The following is a 10000-nucleotide window of genomic DNA, read 5'->3' on the forward strand; positions in this document are numbered from 1 at the left end:
GGGGAAAGAGCATTAGTTTCTGTTTTTGGACATGTTCAGCTTCAGATAGTGTTGTGACATCCAGGAGGAGATTGCGAAGAGACCGTTGGTGACAGAGGACAAGAGAGAGCGGGGGAGGTCAGGGGAGGAGAGGTAAATTTGGGTATCATCGGCAAAGAGATGATACTGAAAGCCAAAAGATAGTATTGGTTCACCACGAGAAGAGGTAAAGCGTGAGAATAGGAGAGGGCCAAGGACGAAGCCTTGTGGGACCCCAACAGAAAGCGGGACTGAAGAGGAGGAGACACCAGAGAAGGAAACGCTGAAAGAGGTGTCGGATAGGTAGGACATGAACCAAGAGAAGGCCGAGTCGCAGAGGCCAATGGAGTGGACAGTTGCAGGAGACAGGGGATGATCGAAAGTATCGAAGGCAGCAGAGAGATCCAGGAGACGTGACCCGTAGGCAGCGGCCAGGCAGGGAGCGAGCGAGCTGGCGCTCGTGCACGGGTGACGTCACGCGAGAGAGAGCAGAAACGGGAGTAAACCAGGTCAAGGGAGTGTCCATTGCAGTGAGTAGGACAGGTGGTCTACTGGGAGGGACCATAAGAGAAGGTTAAGGAGAGAAAATGGGACGGCTGAAGTGGTATTAGGATTTTCAATGGGAATGTTAGTCTCCCAGGATGACAGTAGGTGTGTCAGAAGGGAGCAAACCAGGTGACAAAGTCGTCATTAAGAGGTTGGTCCAGGGGTGCGATAGATGACAGCAACACTGAGAGAAAGGGGGGGAAAGAGACGGACAGCACAGGCTTCGAAGGATGAGAGGGTTTGGAAAGGGGGAGTATGATGTGACATGTGTAGTGTGGGAAAAGTGGCATTGATGTCCAGGAATATCAGGGAGCGCAAAGTCTTGTGAATGAAAGAACATGTACAAATGGTGCAATATGTCTTAAATCTTCAGTTTTCAATACATTTTCAATACCCCAATCCAATTTATACTCACAGATTTCTCTGTGTTATGGTGTACATAAAGGTTTCCTTATATTTCGATCTTTATGGGGTTGTATCATCTGTGGAACCGCTTGTAGTAAAGGTCCTCGCCACATATACCGGGTTGAAAGAAGAGGAACAAACATAGTGCAAATTGCAAGACACTTATTTTATCTGCATGAAAGGGTAAAATCACTCGCATGGTTTCTGAATAATATGGGCAGATAGATGAAAACATGATCCAACAGCCGTGGCAGAGGGGTCTCCCTGCTCGATGTTCACGGTACACTGCGACGTCTGCGTCCCGTACGATCCCTGGATGTAGACCCTGGAGTCTGAAGTGAACAGATGATTCTGTATGGAGTCCCCCCCTCGGTCACTGCTGGAAACAGATTACACCCTACGCGTTTCTCCTCCTTGGAGGTTTCATCAGGAGTCTCCAAGGAGGAGAAGCGGGTAGGGTGTAATCTGTTTCCAGTGACCGAGGGGGGGACTCCATACAGAATCATCTGTTCACTTCAGACAGCCTCCAGAGTCTACATCCGGGGATCGTACCTGGAAGTGCGGGAGCCGAAAGACGCGGACGTCGCAGTGTACCGTGAACATCGAGCGGGGAGACCCCTCTGCCACCTCCGCGGCGGCTGTTGGATCATGTTTTGATCTATCTGCGCATATTATTCAGAAACCATGCGAGTGATTTTACCTTTCATGCAGATAAAATAAGTGTCTTGCAATTTTGCACTATGTTTGTTCCTCTTCTTTCAACCCGGTATATGTGGCGAGGACCTTTACTACAAGCGGTTCCACAGATGATACAACCCCATAAAGATCAAATATAAATTAACCTTTTATGTACACCATAACACAGAGAAATCTGTGAGTATAAATTGGATTGGGGTATTGAAAATGTATTGAAAACTGAAGATTTAAGACATATTGCACCATTTGTACATGTTCTTTCATTCACATGACCTTGCGTTCCTCGATCTTCCTGGACATCAAAGCAAATCATGGATTGAGAAAGCAATCCCAATCAAGGGTTGAGCAGCATCGGATTAAGTCTGCATTTTATTCAATTATTAGCACAAAGATCACTATTTGAGTTGATTTAATTTAAGCACATTTTAGCACTATTTTGTGTAATTCTGTTATACCCTTATATTGTCTTCACTCTGCAACTAAGTAGATTTAAGCGCTGTGAGATAACACGGTTTATCCTCACTGGGAAAGTAGCATGCCAACTCGTCCACCCTGTCTATTCCCTGATCTGGGGGGGTGGGAGGGCAGGAGGGAGGGCAAGAGGGAGTGGTGAAGGAAACACCACCCTAGGAGAGAGCAGCAGGAGACGTCTGAGGGGGGCCGAGCTAGGTTTCTGTAATGACAAGGAGGTTGAGAGAGTTGGAAATGAATAAGCAGCATGTTTGTTGCAGACAGACCGTGCCTTCCACACGGCACAGGAAAAGGGAGCGGGATGAGGTTGGAGTGATTGGCAGTGCGTGGTGAAAAGAAGACTCTGGGGGTTGGGTATGGGACATGTAAGGGTTGGAATGGGGATAAGGGCAGGATTAAGGGACATGTCACCACAGAGTGGGAGTAATAGCACAGAGCGGAAGAGAGAGTGGCAGGATGGGGATATGATGCGAGAAGCAGATGGAGTTGACGGCTGCAAAATCACGGCGATGACAGCCAAGCATGGGTAAATTTGGAAGGAGGGTGCGGAGGAGAAAGGGCGGGGGAGCTGGGGGCAGAAGCAAAAGTGCAAGCGAGAGAGCGCAGGTAAATAAGGGAAGGCAAGGTAACAGTATTTCAAACCCGAGATCGGGCCGAAGTCATCATTTAATATGTTGCGTTTCCAGTTCGAGGTGTTGGCAGGTGCAGTGTGCAATTGGCAGCAGACGGCGTGCACCCTTTTGACTGCCCTTTGGTTGCCGACAAAGACGTTGCCGCTATAGGGCAGGGTGATGAGAGAGGGGATTGGGATGGAATGTGATTCAGCTGTGCTGGGATTCTGATGTGACATCCACAGAGTAATAAACCTGCTCGCTGAGGGGATGATGGTATCCAGCAGTCAGTGTGTGTGTGTGTGTGTGTGTGTGTGTGTGTAGGGATAGGGGTGTGTGTGTGTGTGTGTAGGGATAGGTGTGTGTGTGTGTGTGTGTGTGTGTGTGTGTAGGGATATATAGGTGTGTGTGTGTGTGTGTGTGTGTAGGGATAGATAGGTGTGTGTGTGTGTAGGGATAGATAGGTGTGTGTGTATAGGGATAGGGGTGAGTGTGTGTGTATGTGCATAGGGATAGGGGTGTGTGGGTATATAGGGATAGATAGGTGTGTATGTGTATAGGGATAGGGGTGTGTGTGTAGGGATAGATAGGTGTGTGTGTATAGGGATAGGGGTGAGTGTGTGTATATGTGTATAGGGATAGATAGGTGTGTGTGTATGGGGACAGGGATAGGGGTGTGTGTGTATATAGGGATAGATAGGTGTGTGTGTGTGTGTGCGTGCGTGCGCTAAATCTACTATATATTTGGGAAAGTTGTTGATCAACTCGCTAGGCATTTGGACGCCTCTTAAGATACCGTAATCGCATTTCGCATGATGGTTCCTAATATCAGGGAGCAGGTGTTTTTTTGGTGTGTCAATGTTTGGATATAATTGGATGCCATTTGGAATCAAGATGGCGGGCTGAACCTTTCAAAAACTGCACTGATTTTAAACAAATTCGGTAGGATTGGAAGCCGCTGGAGGGATTCTGGGAAATGACATGCAAATGAGCACACACTGTATCACCTTTTGCATCAAATTCATTTCTACACACGTCTGTGAGGATCCCTAGAGATCCGACATACCGGCTCAGCACGAGATAATCACATAGACGTGGTTTATTGGGTCCAACATGCACACACATGCCCGACGTTTCGGCCTCCTGAAGGTGGTCCCCCTGGGGATCGAAACGTCGGGCATACTGTATGTGTGCATTTTGGACCCAATAAACCACGTTTATATGATTATCTCTTGTGCTGTGCCGGTATATTACCCAACAGGATTACAATAAAAATACATTAAAAAAAATGTAATTAAGAAACTAAAAAAATGATATTAACCCTTTTATAAATCTCAATATTTTTGGATTTCTTAGAATTCCCGAGCAGCGTTGAGTACTTTTAGCATGTGTATATGTGTGTGTACGTATAATAATGTCTGTGTGTGTGTGTGTGTGTGTGTATGTGTGTACGTATAATAATGTCTGTGTGTGTGTGTATGTGTGTACGTATAATAATGTCTGTGTGTGTGTGTGTGTGTATATGTGTGTGTACGTATAATAATGTCTGTGTGTGTGTGTGTGTGTATGTGTGTACGTATAATAATGTCTGTGTGTGTGTGTGTGTGTATATGTGTGTACGTATAATAATGTGTGTGTGTGTGTGTGTGTGTGTATATATGTGTGTGTACGTATAATAATGTCTGTGGGTGTGTGTGTGTGTGTATATGTGTGTACGTATAATAATGTCTGTGTGTGTGTGTGTATATGTGTGTACGTATAATAATGTCTGTGTGTGTGTGTATATGTGTGTACGTATAATAATGTGTGTGTGTGTGTATATATGTGTGTACGTATAATAATGTCTGTGTGTGTGTGTGTGTGTGTGTATATGTGTGTACGTATAATAATGTCTATGTGTGTGTACTTATAATAATGTGTGTGTGTGTGTGTATATGTGTGTACGTATAATAATGTGTGTGTGTGTGTGTGTATATATGTGTGTACGTATAATAATGTCTGTGTGTGTGTGTGTGTATATGTGTGTACGTATAATAATATCTGTGTGTGTGTGTGTGTGTATATGTGTGTACGTATAATAATGTCTGTGTGTGTGTGTGTGTGTGTATATGTGTGTACGTATAATAATGTCTGTGTGTGTGTGTATATGTGTGTACGTATAATTCTGTGTGTGTGTGTGTGTATATGTGTGTACGTATAATAATGTCTGTGTGTGTGTGTGTGTGTGTATATGTGTGTACGTATAATAATGTCTGTGTGTGTGTGTGTGTGTGTATATATGTGTGTACGTATAATAATGTGTGTGTGTGTGTGTGTATGTGTGTGTGTACGTATAATAATGTCTGTGTGTGTGTGTGTGTATATGTGTGTACGTATAATAATGTCTGTGTGTGTGTGTATATGTGTGTACGTATAATAATGTGTGTGTGTGTGTGTGTGTGTGTGTGTATTTGTGTGTACGTATAATAATGTCTGTGTGTGTGTGTGTGTGTGTGTGTGTGTGTATATGTGTGTACGTATAATAATGTCTGTGTGTGTGTGTGTGTATATGTGTGTACGTATAATAATGTCTGTGTGTGTGTGTATATGTGTGTACGTATAATAATGTGTGTGTGTGTGTGTGTGTGTGTGTGTGTATTTGTGTGTACGTATAATAATGTCTGTGTGTGTGTGTGTGTGTATATGTGTGTACGTATAATAATGTGTGTGTGTGTGTGTGTGTATTTGTGTGTACGTATAATAATGTCTGTGTGTGTGTGTATATGTGTGTACGTATAATAATGTGTGTGTGTGTGTGTGTGTGTGTGTGTATTTGTGTGTACGTATAATAATGTCTGTGTGTGTGTGTATATGTGTGTACGTATAATAATGTGTGTGTGTGTGTGTGTGTATTTGTGTGTACGTATAATAATGTCTGTGTGTGTGTGTATATCTATTTTACAGCCTGGCCTGTATCTGTCACTCGTTCCATTACGTTAAACGCCTCCTGGAAACTCTGTTCGTCCATCGCTTCTCTCATGGCACTATGCCCTTCCGTAACATCTTCAAGGTAACTGCCCCGGCGAGGGGTGCGGGGGTGCTGCCCTCCCAGGGGCATGTGGCAAGGGGTTGGGGTAACTGGGGTTCAGACTAAATGATAAATATGGGCGAGGTAATTACCCCGGTGGTACATACACATTATGGGAGGTATTTCTGTCACTGGGGGTTATTGTACATGGCAGGGGGGTATTAATGAGGAGTGTTCCTGCCCCCTGGGTAACTAACTCTCTCTACTCCCATTACAGAACTGTATGTATTATTGGGGGTTTGCTGCCTGGATGGCTTATTATATAAACCACCCTCTGTATACACCTCCTGGTGAGTATGTGTGTCTGCCTGATTTGTGTGTATTTAAGTATAAACATGTAGAGTATATAATATGTGTGTGTCTGTGTATGTGTCTGTGTGTGTGTGTCTGTGTGTGTCTGTGTGTGTGTGTGTGTGTGTCTGTGTCTGTGTGTGTCTGTGTCTGTGTGTGTCTGTGTGTGTCTGTGTATGTATATGTGTATACCCCTAGCGAGTATGTGGGTATTTATTAAAAAAGGGTGAGTAAGACAAGGGGAGAACGAAAAGGGAAATCTGGGGGGATGGAGAAAAGAGAAGGGGGGAAAGGGAGGGGTAAAGGGTGAGGGGGGGGGAGTAAAGGGCGAGAGGGGGGGGAAAGGCGTAAAGGGGGGAGGGAAGAGGAGTAAAGGGGGGAGGGAAGAGGAGTAAAGGGGGGAGGGAAGAGGAGTAAAGGGGGGAGGGAAGAGGAGTAAAGGGGGAGGGAAGAGGAGTAAAGGGTGAGGGAAGAGGAGTAAAGGGGGAGGGAAGAGGAGTAAAGGGGGAGGGAAGAGGAGTAAAGGGGGGAGGGGGAAGAGGAATAAAGCATGAAATGGGGGGGAGAGGAGGAAAAGGGGGGGAGTAAAGGATGAGAAGGAGGGGGAGAGGAGTAAAGGGGGGGGAGTAAAGGATGAAAGGGGGGGAAGAGGAGTAAAGGGGGAGAAGGGGGGGAAGAGGAGTAAAGGGGGGAAAGGGGGGAAGAGGAGTAAAGGGGGAGAAGGGGGGGAAGAGGAGTAAAGGGGGAGAAGGGGGGGAAAAAGGATTAAAGGATGAGAAGGGGGGAGAGGAGTGAAGGATGAAAAGGGGGGGAGAGGAGTAAAGGGTGAGAAGGGGTGGAGAGGAATGAAGGGGGGGAGAGGAGTAAAGGGAGATGGGGGGAGAGGAGTAAAGGGTGGGGGAGAGGAGTAAAGGGTGAGAAGGGAAGAGGAGTAAAGGGTGAGAAGGGGGAGAGGAGTAAAGGATGAGAAGGGAAGAGGAGTAAAGGGTGAGAAGGGAGGAGAGGAGTGAAGGGGGGAGAGGAGTAAAGGGTGAGAAGGCGGGGAGAGGAGTAAAGGGTGAGAAGGGGGGGAGAGGAGTTCTTCTCTTATTTCCCGTACAGTGGGAGCACTCGCCTGTGTAACCCTGTGTCCTGCGTGTGTAACCTGTGTCCTGCGTGTGTAACGCTGTGTCCTGCGTGTGTAACCTGTGTCCTGCGTGTGTAACGCTGTGTCCTGCGTGCGTAACGCTGTGTCCTGCGTGTGTAACCCGTGTCCTGCGTGTGTAACCCGTGTCCTGCGTGTGTAACCCGTGTCCTGCGTGTGTAACCCGTGTCCTGCGTGTGTAACCCTGTGTCCTGCGTGTGTAACCCTGTGTCCTGCGTGTGTAACCCTGTGTCCTGCGTGTGTAACGCGGTGCCCTGCGTGTGTAACCCTGTGCCCTGCGTGTGTAACCTGTGTCCTGCGTGTGTAACCTGTGTCCTGCGTGTGTAACCTGTGTCCTGCGTGTGTAACCCTGTGCCCTGCGTGTGTAACCCTGTGCCCTGCGTGTGTAACCTGTGCCCTGCGTGTGTAACCTGTGTCCTGCGTGTGTAACCCTGTGCCCTGCGTGTGTAACCCTGTGTCCTGCGTGTGTAACCCTGTGTCCTGCGTGTGTAACCCTGTGTCCTGCGTGTGTAACCCTGTGTCCTGCGTGTGTAACCCTGTGCCCTGCGTGTGTAACCCTGTGTCCTGCGTGTGTAACCCTGTGTCCTGCGTGTGTATCCCTGTGTCCTGCCTGTGTAACGCTGTGTCCCGCGTGTGTAACGCTGTGTCCCGCGTGTGTAACCTGTGTCCTGCGTGTGTAACCCTGTGTCCTGCGTGTGTAACCCTTTGTCCTGCGTGTGTAACCCTGTGTCCTGCCTGTGTAACCCTGTGTCCTGCGTGTGTAACCCTGTGTCCTGCGTGTGTAACGCTGTGTCCTGCGTGTGTAACCCTGTGTCCTGCGTGTGTAACCCTGTGCCCTGCGTGTGTAACGCTGTGTCCTGCGTGTGTAACCTGTGTCCTGCGTGTGCAACCCTGTGCCCTGCGTGTGTAACCCTGTGTCCTGCGTGTGTAACCCTGTGTCCTGCGTGTGTAACCCTGTGTCCTGCGTGTGTAACGCTGTGTCCTGCGTGTGTAACCCTGTGTCCTGCGTGTGTAACCCTGTGTCCTGCGTGTGTAACGCTGTGTCCTGCGTGTGTAACGCTGTGTCCTGCGTGTGTAACCCTGTGTCCTGCGTGCGTAACCCTGTGTCCTGCGTGCGTAACCCTGTGTCCTGCGTGCGTAACCCTGTGTCCTGCGTGCGTAACCCTGTGTCCTGCGTGCGTAACCCTGTGTCCTGCGTGCGTAACGCTGTGTCCTGCGTGTGTAACCCTGTGTCCTGCGTGTGTAACCCTGTGCCCTGCGTGTGTAACCTGTGTCCTGCGTGTGTAACGCTGTGTCCTGCGTGTGTAACCCTGTGTCCTGCGTGTGTAACCCTGTGCCCTGCGTGTGTAACCCTGTGTCCTGCGTGTGTAACGCTGTGTCCTGCGTGTGTAACCCTGTGTCCTGCGTGTGTAACCCTGTGTCCTGCGTGTGTAACCCTGTGTCCTGCGTGTGTAACCCTGTGTCCTGCGTGTGTAACCCTGTGTCCTGCGTGTGTAACCCTGTGTCCTGCGTGTGTAACCCTGTGTCCTGCGTGTGTAACCCTGTGTCCTGCGTGTGTAACCCTGTGTCCTGCGTGTGTAACCCTGTGTCCTGCGTGTGTAACCCTGTGTCCTGCGTGTGTAACCCTGTGTCCTGCGTGTGTAACCTGTGTCCTGCGTGTGTAACCTGTGTCCTGCGTGTGTAACGCTGTGTCCTGCGTGTGTAACCTGTGTCCTGCTTGTGTAACCCTGTGTCCTGCTTGTGTAACCCTGTGTCCTGCTTGTGTAACCCTGTGTCCTGCGTGTGTAACCCTGTGCCCTGCGTGTGTAACCCTGTGCCCTGCGTGTGTAACCCTGTGCCCTGCGTGTGTAACCTGTGTCCTGCGTGTGTAACCTGTGTCCTGCATGTGTAACCCTGTGTCCTGCGTGTGTAACCCTGTGTCCTGCGTGTGTAACCCGTGTCCTGCGTGTGTAACCCGTGTCCTGCGTGTGTAACCCGTGTCCTGCGTGTGTAACCCGTGTCCTGCGTGTGTAACCCGTGTCCTGCGTGTGTAACCCTGTGTCCTGCGTGTGTAACCCTGTGTCCTGCGTGTGTAACCCTGTGTCCTGCGTGTGTAACCCTGTGTCCTGCGTGTGTAACCCTGTGTCCTGCGTGTGTAACCCTGTGTCCTGCGTGTGTAACGCGGTGCCCTGCGTGTGTAACGCGGTGCCCTGCGTGTGTAACCCTGTGCCCTGCGTGTGTAACCTGTGTCCTGCGTGTGTAACCTGTGTCCTGCGTGTGTAACCTGTGTCCTGCGTGTGTAACCCTGTGCCCTGCGTGTGTAACCCTGTGCCCTGCGTGTGTAACCTGTGCCCTGCGTGTGTAACCTGTGTCCTGCGTGTGTAACCCTGTGCCCTGCGTGTGTAACCCTGTGTCCTGCGTGTGTAACCCTGTGTCCTGCGTGTGTAACCCTGTGTCCTGCGTGTGTAACCCTGTGTCCTGCGTGTGTAACCCTGTGCCCTGCGTGTGTAACCCTGTGTCCTGCGTGTGTAACCCTGTGCCCTGCGTGTGTAACCCTGTGCCCTGCGTGTGTAACCCTGTGCCCTGCGTGTGTAACCCTGTGCCCTGCGTGTGTAACCCTGTGCCCTGCGTGTGTAACCCTGTGCCCTGCGTGTGTAACCCTGTGTCCTGCGTGTGTAACCCTGTGTCCTGCGTGTGTAACCCTGTCCTGCGTGTGTAACCTGTGTCCTGCGTGTGTAACCCTGTGTCCTGCGTGTGTAACCCTGTGTCCTG

The 10000-nt window shown here is 49.4% G+C and overlaps 1 protein-coding gene across 2 annotated transcripts in view; it reads left to right on the plus strand.

The window, feature by feature from the left end:
* The window catches only part of TECR (trans-2,3-enoyl-CoA reductase), a 39782-nt gene that overhangs the window by 17967 nt on the left and 11815 nt on the right, over positions 1-10000 (plus strand). For both annotated transcript variants that reach the window (XM_075577367.1, XM_075577366.1), the window contains 2 exons: positions 5691-5796; positions 6032-6104. In XM_075577367.1, coding sequence (XP_075433482.1) covers positions 5691-5796; positions 6032-6104 — 179 coding nt within the window. The remainder of the gene's footprint in view (positions 1-5690; positions 5797-6031; positions 6105-10000) is intronic.

Source organism: Ascaphus truei, chromosome 20 (assembly GCF_040206685.1).
Source record: "Ascaphus truei isolate aAscTru1 chromosome 20, aAscTru1.hap1, whole genome shotgun sequence".
Taxonomy (NCBI): domain Eukaryota; kingdom Metazoa; phylum Chordata; class Amphibia; order Anura; family Ascaphidae; genus Ascaphus; species Ascaphus truei.